Raw genomic sequence first — 16,619 nt, forward strand, 5'->3', positions numbered from 1 at the left:
GTTACAGGGTATTCTATAAGTAGCAGGACAGATGGTATCCTATGCAAGCCGGATCGGGTGTCCAGAATGGTGTGTTGCCTGCCCAGTGCCAGAGTGCAGGACATCTTCGACCAACTTGAAAGGATATTGGAACTGGAGGGGGAAGATCCAGTTGATGTGGTCCACGTTGGGATTAACAACATAGGCAAGGTTAGGAAGGAAGGCCTGTTTGGGGATTATCAAGCACTAGGAAGGAAATTGAAGTTCAAGTCCTCAAGGGTCATAATCTCTGGATTGCTGCCCAAGCCATGTGCCAATTGGCGTAGGGATAAGAAAGTTTGGGAAATAAACACGTAGCTAAGGGGTTGGTCTGGGAAAGAGGGTTTTCATTTCATGGGGCATTGGCATCAGTTTTGGAACTGGGGGGAATCTGTACCGTTGGGACAGTCTCCACCTGAACAGATCTGGAACCAGTGTTCCAGCGAAAAGGATAAATAGGGTCAATAGGATTTTAAATTCTGAGTCGGGTGAAAGGGAAAGTGAAAGTGTCAGGGAGTATGGAATTAAGTAGAAAGATAAGCAGCAGGCTAACATTTGAGCTGGTGGGTTTAAGCATGAGGTTGGCTAGGAATGCAACAAAAAGGAAGGATAACTTAGGGCATCTTATGATTTCCAATATCTCTAATAATAAGAAAGTTATCATTAAGGCACTATACCTGAATGCCCGTAGTATTCATAACAAAGCAGATGAATTAACAGTACAAATCATCGTGAATAATTGTGATGTAGTAGGCATCACCAAGACATGGTTGCAGGGGCTCGGGACTGGCAGTTCAGCATAAAAGCATTCACAACTTATCGAAAAGACATGGAAGTGGGCAGATTGTTCGTTAAGAATGAAATTAAATCTGTGGCACTGAATGACATAGGGTCAGATGATGTGGAGTCTGTGTGGATGGAGTTGAGAAACCACAAAGGCAAAAAATAAACCATAATGGGAATTATGTGCAGAATGTCCAGCAGTGGTCAGGACCAGGAAATAGATGAGGCATGTCACAAAAGCAAGGTCACGGTGATCATGGGGGACTCCAATATGCAGATGGACTGGTAGAAGAATGTTGTGGTGGATCTAAAGAAAGGGCATTTATGGAATGCTTACAGGATGGCTTTTTGGAACAGCTTGTGTTGGAGCCCACAAGGGAGCAGGCTATTCTGGATATAGTGCTATGTAATGAGCCAAACTTAATAAAAGATCTTAAAGTAAAGGAACACTTAAGAAGCAGTGATCATACTATGGTAGAGTTCAGTCTGCAGTTTGAAAGCAAGAAGGGTGTTACAGTTAAATAAAGATAATTACAGGGGCATGAGAGAGAGAGAGAGAGAGAGAGAGAAACTAATGAAGATCAACCGGAAGCAGAACCTAGTGGGGAAGACAGTAGAGCAACAAGGTCAGAAGTTTCTAGGTCTGATCGAGGAAGACTACAAAAACAACAGACACCAAAGAGAGAAATAAGGAAGGAGAGGATCAAATATGAAGGTAGGCTAGCCAGTAATTTTAGAAATGATAGTAAAAGTTTTTCTTTCAATAGATAAACAAACAAGAGGCAAAAGTAGACATTGAGCTGCTCCAAATTGATGCTGGAAAGCTAGTGATGGGAGATAAGGAAATAGCTGAAGAACTTAGTTAGTACTTTGTGCCAGTCTTCACGGTGGAAGACATGAGTAATATCCCAACAATTAAGGAGAGTCAGGGGGCGGAGTTGTTCAAGAAAGGATCAAGACTAAAGATGGAAAATTAAAGGCTGATTAGCGTAACCTTGGTTGTTAGTAAAATTCTAGAATCCATCGTTAGGGATGAGATTTCTAAATTCTTGGAAGTGCAGGGTAGGATTAAAACAAGTCAGCATGGATTTAGTAAGGGTAGGTCATGCCTGACAAACCTGTTAGAATTCTTTTGAAGAGGTAACAAGTAGGTTAGACCAGGGAAACCCAGTGCATGTTATCTACCTAGATTTCCAAAAGGCCTTTGATAAAGTGCCTCACGGGAGACTGCTGACTAAGGTGAGGTCTCATGGTGTTCCGGGTGAGCTACTGGCATGAATTGGGGATTGGCTGTCTGACAGAAGGCAGAGAGTTGGGATAAAGGTTCTTTTTCAGAATCACAGCTGGTGACAAGTGGTGTCCTGCAGGGTTCAGTATTGGGACCACAGCTGTTCACCTTTATATTTTAATAATCAGGATGAAGGGACTGGAGGCATTCTGATGAAGTTTGCCGATGATACAAAGTTAGGTGGATAGGCAGGTGGTTTGAAGGAAGTGGGGAGGCTGCAGAAAGATTTACACAGTTTAGGAGAGTGGTCCAGGAAATGGCTGGAATTCAATGTGAGCAAATGCGAGGGCTTATACTTTGGAAAAAAGAATACAGGCATGGACTATTTTCTAAACAGTGAGAAAATTCATAAAATCAAAGTACAAAGGGATCTGAGAGTGCTGGTCCAGGACTCTGTAAAGGTTAACTTGCAGGTTGAGTCTGTGATTAAGAAAACAAATGTAACATTGTTTATCTCAAGAAAGTTGGAATATAAAAGCAGCAATGTGCCTCCGAGACTTTATTTAGAATATTATGTCCAACTTTGAGCCCAACACTCAGGAAGGACATATTGTCACTGGAGCGTGTCCAGTGGAGATTCAAATGGCTGGTCCCTGGAATGGTAGGCCTAACATAATATGAACGGCTGAGGATCCTGGGATTGTATTCATTAAGAGTTTAAAAGGTTGAGGGGAGATCTAATAGAAACTTATAACGCATGGCTGAGGAAGGGTGGATGCTGGGAAGTTGTTTCCATTAGGTGGGGAGACTAGGACCTGTGGGCATAGCCTTCGAATTAGAGGGGGTCAATTTAGGATGGAAATGAGGAGATATTTGTCAGCCAGAGACTGGTGGGCCTGTGGAATTCATTGCCTCAGAGAGCAGTAGAGGCCGGGATGTTAAATGTCTTAAAGGCAGAGATTGATAAATTCTTGTTCTCACAAGGAATTAAGGGCTCCAGAGAGAGTGTGGGTAAGTGGAGTTGAAATGCCATCAGCTATGATTTAAATGGCAGAATGGATTCCTTGGGCTGAATGGCCTTATTTCCACACCTGTGTCTTATGGTCTTATTATTCAGAGTAACATTATTGATAATTTTACAAAATGATGAAACATTTCAGAATAATCATTTGTTGAAACCAATCCCCAGGCAAGGTTTCCCAATGTGTCATGCAGATCCAATACTGCAAATTATCAAGCTCCCGGGTGAAGGGGGATGAACGGGCTCCCTTTCTTTATTCAAACAACCCCCACAACCTGCCCACAGTTTTTCCCAGCACAGTTAAAGAAGGGATTCTTTCTAAATTAATCATACATTTCTCCCAGATCATTTGAATTTACCCTTTTTAAAAGGAGCCAATTTAAACAGGCTTTCAAGAATTAACGAAAGAAGGAGATTATTAATTAGTAAACCCAGGAAGAAATAACAGGAACACACGCATGTAGACGAGAGATGAGGCAATTCCTAACAAAAAGATATGCAGGCTGGTTTCTGAGTACTATAAGAAGTAGGTCATTGCAGCCTTTATACTGAATGAAACAAGGGTTAGCACAGAAGTGAGGTAAGTCAACCGTTCATTTTGAGATTCTTGTCTTTGCAGCTCAGCTGCAAGCCTTTATTCTGTTTCCTTTTGACTGCCAAGCTTCCAGCAAACACAGTGAATTTTTTTTTTAACTGCAATGCAAGGATGACTTGGAGTTTTCCCAGTTGTGGCAGCCACATGCACACCTTCGCCCAATAGCATGCATAGACCAGAATTGAAAGTGGCTCTTAACCCTTGTTTTTTGTGTATTTTTCAAAGGGAAACATGCAAACATGTCTTGCATCAACATTATGCTCTCTCCTCCTATCATGTTAAAATTCAGGGATAACTCTTAGATTTCAGGTTACAATTCCTTTTCCTTCTTGAGTTGTTCTCTTTGAAGCTTCCATGACACCTGTCAAGTGTGACATTCTAGGATTTCAACTGAGGCTGCACATAATCCACATAGGTCTACCAACCAGTCATAGAGATGTACAGCACCGAAACAAACCCTTCAGTCCAACTCGTCCATGCCAACCAGATAACCTAAATTAACCTTGTCCCATTTGTAAGCACTGGGTCCATATCCCTCTTAAACCCTTCCTTTCATGTACCCATCCAGATGCCTTTAAAATGTTGTAATTGTACTAGCCGCTCCCACTTCCTCTGGCAGCTCATTCCATACATGCAGTACCCTTTGTATGAATAAGTTGTCCCTTAGGACCTTTTTAAATCTTTCCCTTCTCACACCTCAACCTATGCCCTTTAGTTCTGCACTCCCCCAACCTGGGGAAAGATTTTGTCTCTTTATCCTATCTATGCCCCTCATGATTTTATAAACTTCTCTGAGGTCACCCTTTAGCCTTCGACACTCCAGGGAAAACAGCCCCAGCCTATTCCTATAGCTCAAACCCTCCAACCCTGACAACATCTTTATAAATCCTTTGTGAACCATTTCAAGTTTCACAGCATCCTTCCTTTAGGAGGGAGATCAGTGTTGCACACACTAATCCAAAAGTGGCCTTACCAATGTCCTGTACAGCCACAACATGACATCCCAACTCCGATATTCAGTGCTCTGACCAATAAAAGAAAGCATACTGAACACCACCTTCACTATCCTATCGACCTGATACTCTACTTTCAAGGGACTATGAACCTACACTCCAATGTCTCTTTGTTAAGCAACACTTCCCAGGACCTTACCATTTAAGTGCATAGGTCCTGCCCTGATTTGCCTTTCCAAAATGCAGCACCCCACATTTATTTGAATTAAACACCATCTGCCACTCCTCAACCCATTGGCAGGTCTGATGAAGATCTTGATATACTTTGAGGTAACCCTTTTTGCTATCCACTACACCTCCAATTTTGGTGTCATCTGCAAACTTAGTAACCATACTTCTTATGTTCACATCCAAATCATTTATATAAATGACAAAGCAGTGGACCCAACACCGATCATTGTGGCACACTACTGGTCACTGGCCTTCAGTCTGAAAAGCAACTCTCTTTCCTCTACCTTTGAGCCAGTTCTGTAACCAAATGGCTAGTTCTCCCTGTATTCCACATGATCTAACCTTGCTAACCAGTCTACCATGATGCCTTACTGATGGGTTATGGACTAGGCCAGACCACTTGAAAACATTCTTAAGCAGGCAGCCCAGACCATAAATTTGCAATTTGTGTCGGTAAGTGTTCAGCAAAAATTATCTGGAGTAAGTTAGCTAGGTAGACTACCAGGTTTAAAAACAGACAACTTTATTCATGAAATTACGCAATGAAACTCAAAACAGCATAAAGGACCCCTACAGAACTCAGTGTATCCAAACTAGACTTAATTATGCCATTCTAATAAGCAAACCCCCTTAATCAGTAAAAATAGAACAAATGTTTACAGGTTGAAGTTAGAAGGACAGGAGGGAAAGAGTTTACTAGCCTGTGTCCTCAGCTGAAATGCTAACTAGTTCTGGACTGAACTGCTCAGCTAGAGAGCTGACCACTCCCCTTTCATTATACAGGTCATTTCTAAAACATGACCATTTTGGCCTGAAGTCTCATCTGTTTACATAGAAACAAAAGGCCTCTCAAAATCCTTTTTCATCTCTGTATGAAACTAGCCACCTCGGAACCAGGAGAGTTTTATGACCCCTCTGGAGGGGTATCCTTGAGAAATGGGACAGCTTTTAGCAAAAAGGGACCAGCTTTGTGACACCTCCCCCCTTAAAAATTGGTGTCATTTTTAAAGCCCTTCAAAAACCCGGTTAGTAGTCTAAACACACATATACACTATACTAGCTATAAACATGCAAACATGCATAACCACATGCAAATTCAGGCCATGGCACACCAACCACCGAATGCCCCGTGTATCTCATTTGAGTCTCGATAACGCAATAGCCGTCACGTTTCCGCGACTTGCCACATACACAATTGTCAAATTGAGTGGCTGCAATAACGAGTTCCATCTAAACAGTCTGGCATTTTCATCCTTAACCCATTGACATTTGTGGAAAAATTTATGATCCGTGCATTCGATTGTCTCAGATGCTTGTTGGTAATATAAACACTGAAATGTTGTCATGCCAACACCAGGCTCAAAATCTCTTTCTCCACCATTGAGTATTTCTGTTGAATGTTCAACTCCCTGGAAAAGCACCCAATGGGTCTTTCTATCCCTGCCTCATCCTGCTGCAGGAGCACCACACCGACACTCTCATCACTGGCATCGATAGCCACCTTGAAAGGCTTCATGTAATCCAGGTGTGGTGAATACTAGGACAGTGGTTAACCTAGTTTTTAGACAATCAAATGCATTTGACAGTCCACTGTCCACTGAAACTTCTTGCCTGTTTTTAACAGTTTAGTGAGTGGAACAGCCACACTGCGAAAGTTTGGCACAAATGTTTGGCAAAATCCACTCCATCCCAGGAATTGGAGTATTGCTTCTTATCATCGATGTGGCAAATTTTGCAACTACTTCCGTTTTTGCATCCCATGGGGCCATTTGACCATGTCCAATAATATGGCCTAGGAAGGTGACTTGGGCTTTGGCAAATTCACCTTTAGCCAGATTTATCACCAAGCCTGCCTTCCGAAGTCGATCAAACAATTCTGATAAATGGTGTAAATGTTCCTTCCATGTGTGACCAAAACCTTTTGTGCATACTCACATGACACACTCTATAAGATTTCTTCCTGTCTGGAGTGCTTGTCAAGTCGTTCACCTCACTCAATGTCTTCTCAATTTGACATGGTCCACTACATCTTGCTTTTAAAGTTTCACCTATTACTGGAAGTAACACCAATACCTGATTCCCAATTGCAAAATTGCGAATTTGTTATTTCTTATATGATTCCTGTTTCATTGTATGTTGCGATACTTTTAAATGCTGTCTATCCAACTGTCTAGCTCTATTTCATCATTGTCTAAAATTTGACACAAAATCCAAATGAATGATCTCTGAATTCTGACTTATTATTTCTCCTTAATCAGTTTTAACGGTCCTCGCACTTCATGTGCAAAAGTTAATTCAAATGGACTGAATTTAGGCGATTCATTTGATGCACCTCTGATCGCAAGAAGCACAAACTGAACTCCCTTATCCCAATCATCTGGATAATCCTGATCATAATCCTCAACATGGTCTTTAGTGTTTGACTCAATTTCTCTAGCACTCCCTGTGATTCCAGATGAAACGCAGTAGATTTGAATGACTTTATTCCCCAGTTATCCATAGCTACCTTGAATAGTTTGGATGTGAAGTTTGTCCCTTGATTTGACTGGATCTCTATGGGTAGTCTGTATCTCGTAAAAATAAATTAAGTAATTCATCTACAACCCTTTTAGCTGTGATGTTATATAATGGGATTGCCTCTGGAAATCCAGTCAACACATCCATTTTTGTTAATAAATACTTATTCCCACTTTTTATTTGAAGAATGGGACCTATGCAATCAATCAAGACTCTTGTGAAAGATTCCCCAAATGCTGGAATAGGTGTTAAGAGTGCAAGATTTATTACTGCCTGTGGTTTTCTGATTAGCTGACGTATGACACATATGGCACATTTGGTTACATCCTTGTGTAGCTCAGGCCAGTAAAAAAAGTATTTGTATTTTAGCCTGTGTTTTCCTCACCCTTAAGTGTCCTCCAAGTGGTAGCTCACATGCCAATGGCAGCACCTCCTTTCTAAATCCTACTGGCAAAATGAGTTGATGAATCTCTGCCCACCTCTCATCTGCTTGAATGTGTGTTGATCTGCATTTCCTCAATGGGACATCATATGTTATTACTTGATATAGGGAAGCATCCACTCTCCTCTTATATGGCTTTTGATATAACTGTTTTAACCTCTCATCTTTCTGCTGTAACTAGATTAGCTCATCAGAGCTAACAATACTTGTATGTTTACCTAATTGCTCCTGCCCTGTCCCACTTGTCTGAACAAAAAAAGTCTTGAATAAAGCTATGTCAGCTTCCTTATCTGTGCCTTTTGATCTCTCCTGCTTTAACTTGTGCCTCTGTGATTTTGTGATCACACAATCAGGCAAAATTTCTGGATAAACATCCTTCCTTTCTTCAGTTGCCCATGTTCCCATTGGCATTTCACCTACAGTAGGTAGCACGCCTACCAGTGAATCAGTGATATCACTGGCAAGGACAGTTTGTATTTGTGGAGCTGAGAGTTTGTCCATACTCCTACCACAAATTCTCCACTCTTCTCTGGACTCTCTAGCCTCTCTAGTATCACCAGGAATTCCTGTTACCAGTACCTTTTTTAAGGCAATAGTCCCTCAGGAGTACATATCTCCTCATCTTTCAGCATTACAGACTGAGAGGATCCTGTGTCCCTTAATATTGTAACCTCTTTACCTGCTACTCCTGGCCTATGTGAATAAACTTTACCCTTGCATGTACATTTTTGAAGCAGATCTGGCACTTCCTCCTTAAACAACCTATAAACTCTTGAGGCAGTTGTCTAACTTCCCTTGTGCTTTTTGTTACTCTATCCAACAAAGCTCCCAGGCTTATCTGGTTTTCCTCCATCTGGCTTTCTCCTAGCCCACTTTATTACAATGAAAACACCAGGGCTTTTTAACTTCTTTGTTCCCCTCAAGGGGGACTTCTTTTTTACCCTGTGGTAAGTTATCCTTATGAATTTCAGAGATCTACCTTTCTCTTTCCACATGAGGATTTCTCTTTGCCCCAATTTTGATACCTCAAGGACTGAAATTGATTCTGTAAGCATTTTCCTACTGAATATGGAATTTTCTAGTGCGTCAAAAGTGTTACATCTTTTGGTTCTGCTGTGATGAGAGTATGCACTCTATATTTCTCTAGGTTCATGTACACCCAGATAACAGTGGGAAGAAGAAGCAACACAGAACTGACTTATGGACTTCATCTGTTACAAAGAAACAAGGTATGAATCCTGTCAGACTAATAGCAATAGAAGTTGATTTATTTATTTGCTATTTGATGTTTCTATGCGGAAAGTAACTACCATATTAGCTTCACTACTACAAATATCTATGTTCCAAAGTTGGTCCTTCTCACTGAGAAGGTGCTCAATATGAGTTTGAGTTTTTTTTAACTTTAAAGTCCAATATGTCAGCACTTAACAGAAAACCATTGCAGCTAACATAACCAACAGTGCAAAACTGTTAGTGTTAACACAGTGTCATTTTAAAGTCATATATTTTTTGTGTATTTTAAAATATTTTTCATATTATTACCTGTGTAAACACATTGCATTGTGATTGCAACACCCTCTCAGCAGTAAAACTGCATTGCCTCTAAAATATGTCACACAAATTAAAGAATAAAATTTGACCAAGGTATCAGGAAAGCATAGAATTAGGCCATTTAGCCCAACTTCTGTATGTTGGTGTTAAAGCTCCATATGAGCATCCATCTAGATCACTTCACTTTATTTTCTCTGTTATCTTTCTCCATTATCTGTTGATGTAACTTACCTTAAACGTATCTCGGCTGTATGTTTCACATACTCTACTTGAACAAAATAACTATGAGCAGGAGAAAACTATTTGGCATTTTTGAGTCTACTGTATTGTGCAATATAATTGCTTATCTTTTACCTCAACTCAGTGGCACTGCTTGTTCCCCATATCCATTTGTTTGGCAAGAGATCAAAAATCCTTTACTTTTAGCCTTAAATGTACTCAATGATGGACCATTCACAACCTCTCTGGGGTAGAAAGTTTCAACAATTCAGGAGTTTCTGTATGAACATATTTTTCTTTCACTTGATTTTAAATGATTCAACCCTTTATTCTGAGGCTGTGCGCTCATATTTGAAATTACCCACTTGGGACGATAACTTTTCAGTGCCCATTCTGTCAAGCCCTCATGTGGTATTAAGTTCCACGTTCTTCAGTCTCTGGAATTCTAATAGATTTGTTGGTGACTATCTTGTATTTATGACCACAAATTTTTGGCCTCTCCACTAATGAAACCATTGCCTCAATTCCCATCCTATTGAAACGTCAACATTTTTGAGTTCTTCATTAGATTAGTCTTTAGCCTTCTTTATTCTGAAGAAAAGATTCTAGTCTGTTCTAAAATAAATAAAGGAGAGCCAAGAAACGTTTAAATTCCCTGCCAAACCATCTGAAGCTTTCAAGTAGTTCAATTGAATTTCTTTTCGATTCATTCCATTCACAATCCCTGAGAAATTCAAACAGTCAGAATTTGAGCGTCGCCTAAAGGCAAGTGGAAATTAGCCAGCCCTGGTAAGAATTGGCTCTGGACCTGCTTCCCCATTATAATCACCATTCGCTGTCAATGCTGGATCTGGGAAAGAGCTACATCTGTTGGACGTTTCATTCCTGTACGAAAGGCTTAATAGCTCAAAGTGAATGACAATGAAGTTTTAAACCAAACATCTGCAGAATGATTTTGTTGAAGTTACCCAAAAATAGTCTTTGCACAATTATAGATAGTCAATTGTTTTATCGGATCCTCTGAGTTTTGCATGATATTTAATTTAACCCAAACGCCCTGACCTTAAGTTCATTGATGTTGTGAAATCATGTGTATTAGAGTTAAGTGTATGTAAACAGCCCCATGCTAGTATATCTGGAAGTAAATATAACCTTGCAAAGAGTGAATTAAGTAGCATGGAGCGGTGTATTAACCATGTACAAATGCGATTGAAAATTATTGATTATGCTGGGTTTTTTTTATGTTTTACAAAAATTCTTATGATATGCCTTTGCTCTTGAACATCAAGGGGCGAAAGTTAGATTCTCTCTTGTTAGAAATGGTCATTGCTTGGCATTTGTGTAGTCTAAATATACTTCCTATTTGCCAGCCCAAGCCTGATCTTGTTAAATATACTGTGCTTTGGCATCTGCAATGTCGCTAATGATGTTGAACACTGTGTGATCAATAGTGGACATTTCCACTTCTGACCTTATGATGGAGGGAAGCTCATTGATAAAGCAGCTGAAGGTGGTTGAGCCAAGGAGAGTGTTGCAGGAATTCTTCAAGTAATCTCCTGGGATTGAGGTGATGGGTTTTCAACAATCGTGAGAATCTTATTTTGTGCAGTGTATGATGCCAGGCATTGGAGATTTTCTCCCCTATCTCTCATTGACTTTGATACAACAAAAGACTCCTTAGAATCTGACTGAATGTGATATTATCTTGATGCCACTGACAGTTATTCTCACCTCAACTCTGGGATTCACCTCTTATCCATATTTGTAACAAGACTGTAATGAAATCAGAAGCCAAATGGCTCTGACAGAACCCAAATTGGGCAATGATGAACAGGTTATTGCTGTCTAAGTGCTCCCTGATGGTACCATTATTGAAACCTCCATTAATTTGACGGTGATTGGGGGGTAGACAAATGGGGCAATAGTTGGGGATTGAATTTGTCTTGCTTTTTGTGGACAGGACCTACTTGGCCATTTCCCACCATTGACAGGTCGATGACAGTATTGTAACTTACACTACGTAGTTTTTTCAAAGGAGTGGCTGATATGATTGAAAATATTAAGATGATACATTCCTTTAGCAAACTTTTTGAATGGACTGTTTTCTTATTGCTTTTTCATTAAAATTGTTTGAAACTTGCAAACATTTTGATATTGTGTACAGCTATTCTCATTCTGACAATTTGGAAGTGAAATTGGCAAATGAGCCAAAGCAGTCAGAAAATATGGGCATTGTGTAAGTGTAACAATCACTTCCCCACTCTTGGGAATACACTGTTCTGATATAACAGAATAGTTCTGTTCCTGTGTGATCCCACATTATAAGAAAATTGTGTAATAACATCACCTGTTAAATCATTGGGACTGGAATCGTGTTTTAGCCAATACAGGTAAAGAAAGTTTGCATTCTACAAATAATGGTCTAATTCAATTGTGTTATAGCCAATTCATGTTGAAAAAACATGTGTCCTAGAAGAACTGACTGTGTATTTTACTTGTGGAGAAAGTGAGGACTGCAGATGCTGGAGATCAGAGCTGAAAATGTGTTGCTGGAAAAGTGCAGCAGGTCAGGCAGCATCCAAGGAACAGGAGATTCGATGTTTCAGGCATAAGCCCTTCTTCAGGGCTTTTACTTGTGTTTGTTTTAGAAATGTACAATGACCAGAAATAATTTGGTAGATGTTACAGAGTAAAAGTTTCCACATAGTTTGTTACTATTAAAAATGTACGTCATACTAAATTGCTGTAGGATCTTTCAGGCTTGCACTAGGGCTATAGTAGAATCCTAAACTGAGTTTTAATATTTATAGTAGCAGAACTCAATGGAAGACTACCTTTATGCCTCCATAATCTGCATATGTTTGGTTTGAGTTAAAACCAAATTGAACTAATACTCTGTGTAAATATAGTTACTTAGTTTACAACAGGTTTGGAATTTAGATAGAAGGTGTCCCACAATATTTCAGTGTGCAGTTCATTACACTGATCATAACTCATTCACAACTTTTGTCATAAATTATCCAGTCATCCTATTTATTTATCAGATAAAACACAGAGGAATATAATTTATCAGATGACCCCGAGACAACTTCAAAACTGGAACATTTATCTACTTGAAAAACATAGCTGTTAGAATACCTAATAGCAGTGAGATTTTTCTAGATACTTGAATCTTGCAACACCTAAAAATATTCATTATGTTCACAGGAAAAATATTAAGTTACTGGTGCTTCTGCCCTGGCTACAGTATGGCTGAACTGGTGCGCCAAGGGGTTCAATCCATCATCCTCACAAGTGGTACCCTTGCTCCATTGTCCTCTTTCACCTCAGAAATGCAAATGTGAGTAAGTTCAAATAATATGATCAAAAACATGTCTTGAACATTATTCACCAGTGCAAGTGAAAATTGAATACACTTGGGATGTATAACGCAAACGTACATTTTACAAGGTGAGCAGGTTGACCATTTGTGTGTTCCATTGCTTCAAGCTTCAGAATTAAACAATTCATAATCACAGGCAGTCATGTTATTACCTGCAGCAATTATTTAATTTGTACACTTGAGTCTGTGCTACTAATTCAGAGTCATTCCAATTCCACAGAATAAAAACTTACTTTATTTTGTACAAATGATGTATTCATTAGTTAAATGATAATATAGTTTTTCAGTTTGACTTTGGTTTCTTCCAAAAAAAAAGCCTGATTAGTTTCTATTGAGTTTACTGAATTGCTTGCTTTGATTAATAATGCATTTATATTGAAATGGCTCATAAAATCATATTAATGAATGCCAATACATCCTTCAGTCCTTTCCCTGTCAGTCTGGAAAATCCCCATGTGATTGACAAACACCAAATATGGATTGGGATTGTTCCAAAAGGCCCTGATGGAATACAGTTGAGCTCTGCATATAACCAAAGGTAAGATGCCATTGCATTCACATGACAAATAATACACAATGAGTATAAGTTTCTTGGCACAATGCAGCTATTAAGCAGAAGATTGAACTTTGCACTAGATCTGTATTACTTGCTTATATATTCTTGTATCATGCATTAGTTACTTATTCTGATTCACAGAAGTGACTGTTATGGGATTATACAAATGATAAGTACACAAGAGGAAAATGCGCACTGAAGTGGGTCAGATATTTGCTCATATTCTAAGAAGCATTGACGCCCATAGAAATAAAATATTGTGGAGGCAGGAAGTCTGAAATAAAGGCAATATTCAGCAAATTTATAATAGATGTGGTAACATTTGAAGAAAGATGTGGCTGCACCAGTGTTGGACTGGGGTGGACAAAGTTTAAAAATCACACAACACCAGGTTATAGTCCAGCAGGTTTACTTGGAAGGACAAGCTTTCGGAGCATTGCTCCTTCGCCAGGTAGCTAGTGGGCCAGGATCATAGGACACAGAATTTTTAGTAAAAGATCAAAGTGTCATACGACTGACGTGATGTATTGAACATACCTAGATTGCTGTTAAGTCTTTAATCATTTAGAATGAGAATGCAAATTTTGATTGATTAATATGTAAATTCCAGAATTTCTTTCACGTCACAGTCCAGGGATAACTTCAGGTTTTATCAGTTTCTTTATCAGTGAGATTTCAGCTTCTATTTAAACTGATAAAACTGTAAGTTATCTCAGGGCTATAACTTGAAAGATATTCTGGGATTTACATATTAAAGTTATAGCCCTGAGATAACTTACAGTTTTATCAGTTTAAATAGAAGCTGAAATCTCACTGATAAAGAAACTGATAAAACCTGAAGTTATCCCTGGACTGTGACGTGAAAGAAATTCTGGAATTTACATATTAATCAATCAAAACTTGCATCCATTCTAAGTGATGAAAGATTTAACAGCAATCTAGGTTTGTTCAATACATCACATCAGTTGTATGACACTTTGATCTTTCACTATAAATTCAGTGTCCTATGACCCTGGCCCACTAGCTACCCTAACAAAGGAGAATGTTCCGAAAGCTTGTACTTTCAAATAAACCTGATTTGGAGATGCCGATGTTGGACTGGGGTGCACAAAGTTTAAAAATCACACAACACCAGATTCTAGTCCAACAGGTGACGATCACCTAATGAAGGCGCGGCACTCCAAAAGCTAGTGTGCTTCCAATTAAACCTGTTGGACTATAGCCTGCTGTTGTGTGATTTTGAACTCAAATAAATCTGTTGGACTATAATTTGATGTTGTATGATGTTTAACTCTGCAGAGAGAGAGAGAGAGAGGGAGAGAAACTGGGGTTAGCATTTCAACTGATGCAATACCATTAGCTTGGAGTATTGACTGTTTCCTCCATTCTCCACAAGTATTGAGGTTTGCCTAATTTAGAATCATCTGTACATTCCTCACCTATTTCCCAAAGGCACACCAAAGGAAAGTATTTCAAATGTGTTGGACTTTCCGTAAAACCGATAACATTGGAGACCACATCCTGTATAGAGCAATGAAGTTTGTGAAATAATTTAATAAGTATCATTAAAATCCATAGTAGTCTTTACATCCAGTTGCTCCTTTGCTACTGTGTTGTATGTGAGATTCTATTTTTTAAAATTTATCTTTGTATAATTGTAATACACAGTCTGATCTTTTTCTTATAGTTCGGTTGCATTATTTTTAATAATTTGTGCTGAAAAATCTGCATCTGAATTGTGATGGAACTATTCTCACTGTTTAGGTTCTCACCTGAGTACATGTCGTCTCTTGGAAAAACCCTGGGTAAGTCATGAGTTTTTATTTCAAAGTGACATTAATACACTAAAAAAAACAACTGCAGTGACTTCGATCTTGTGCGAGTTTATAGTTTTTCTTTCAGGTGTTTTTGAGCTTGCTCGATCATTTCAAAGGGCAGTTAAAAGTCAAGCACACCACTTTGCTTGGTGCATAGGTCAGCACATGGACAGCAAGTTTATTTTAGTGTAGTTACTGAATCATTAGCTCCAGTAGTTTCATGATTGTCATTAATGCTACTAACATTTCGTTACCTGTTTATTGAATTAACTGTATCAGATTACCACCTGTTGTGGGAATCCCCTCTCTGGATTACTGATCCAAACCTCTGGATCACTAGTCTAATAACAGACTACCCTGTGTTTTTGTAAACCCTTTGCCTTCTGAATATCAAATACAATGGTCAGTGTCTTCTGCCTGTTAAATGTAGTGTTTGCATGTGAGTGACATCCTGCTGGAGTTGTCTGTCTGTTTGTTTGTAAATTAGGTCTAAAAGTAACATTCTGTTTTTCACCCACAATGGTCTTCAGATTTGCAATCTGAACTTAATCCACCCTCACGTAGTAAAATTTCAACATCAGATGTTGTTTCGTAAAATGAGAAGATTGAAATCCCGATTTACTAACTGTGACTCAGCAAAATCAGCACTTACTATTTTGAGTAGCATATATAGTAACCACAGTGAAACCAAAAATAATCAGTTATGATGCAACTTAATTGTTTAGAAATACTATTTTGTATAATGAAAGACAGACATGAACATATATTGAAAATAAAGTAATTCTACATTTAAATTTGTTAGGCTCCTTTGTATTTAAAATTGTGAAAGATTAAACATCTGAATTCCTTTTAGGTGTCTATCATCCAACTCTGGCTGTACAGATTTTCATCAGCTCCAACTCTTAAGAGGAGCTGGCATGAAAAGTCAGTTATCTTCTTGCTGAATAATTTATATTCAGTTTGCATCACTAATTAAGGCCTTATAATATTTTTAGGAATTGGTACTTATTCATCAAATTCCATATTTGGTCCTATTTTAGGATTTGCTTCTAGTTATTCATGAGACTAATTATTGGTGTGTCTTTTTCTGGTTTTTGTATCTTTCCTACTAACTGCACCTACCCTGGTTCTGCTTGCCCTCCAAGAGCCTAGGAAATAGGGGCAAGAATAGGCTCTTTGCATTCTCAATCCTCCTTCATCACTGGGTTAGATTTGTGGCTAATCTGATTGTCACTTAAATTCCACTTTCTTGGCTGCTCACCTCTGTGAGAAAGAAAAAGAGACAACACTCTTCCTGTCTTTGATT

General features: G+C 38.9%; 1 protein-coding gene across 4 annotated transcripts in view; it reads left to right on the forward strand.

Moving 5' to 3' along the window:
* rtel1 (regulator of telomere elongation helicase 1) overlaps positions 1–16,619 on the forward strand; it is a 143,906-nt gene that overhangs the window by 58,631 nt on the left and 68,656 nt on the right. For all 4 annotated transcript variants that reach the window (XM_060836336.1, XM_060836337.1, XM_060836340.1 and 1 more), the window contains exons 16-19: positions 8,936–9,017; positions 12,766–12,898; positions 13,365–13,478; positions 15,261–15,301. In XM_060836336.1, coding sequence (XP_060692319.1) covers positions 8,936–9,017; positions 12,766–12,898; positions 13,365–13,478; positions 15,261–15,301 — 370 coding nt within the window. The remainder of the gene's footprint in view (positions 1–8,935; positions 9,018–12,765; positions 12,899–13,364; positions 13,479–15,260; positions 15,302–16,619) is intronic.

This window comes from Hemiscyllium ocellatum, chromosome 15, assembly GCF_020745735.1.
Source record: "Hemiscyllium ocellatum isolate sHemOce1 chromosome 15, sHemOce1.pat.X.cur, whole genome shotgun sequence".
Lineage (NCBI taxonomy): Eukaryota > Metazoa > Chordata > Chondrichthyes > Orectolobiformes > Hemiscylliidae > Hemiscyllium > Hemiscyllium ocellatum.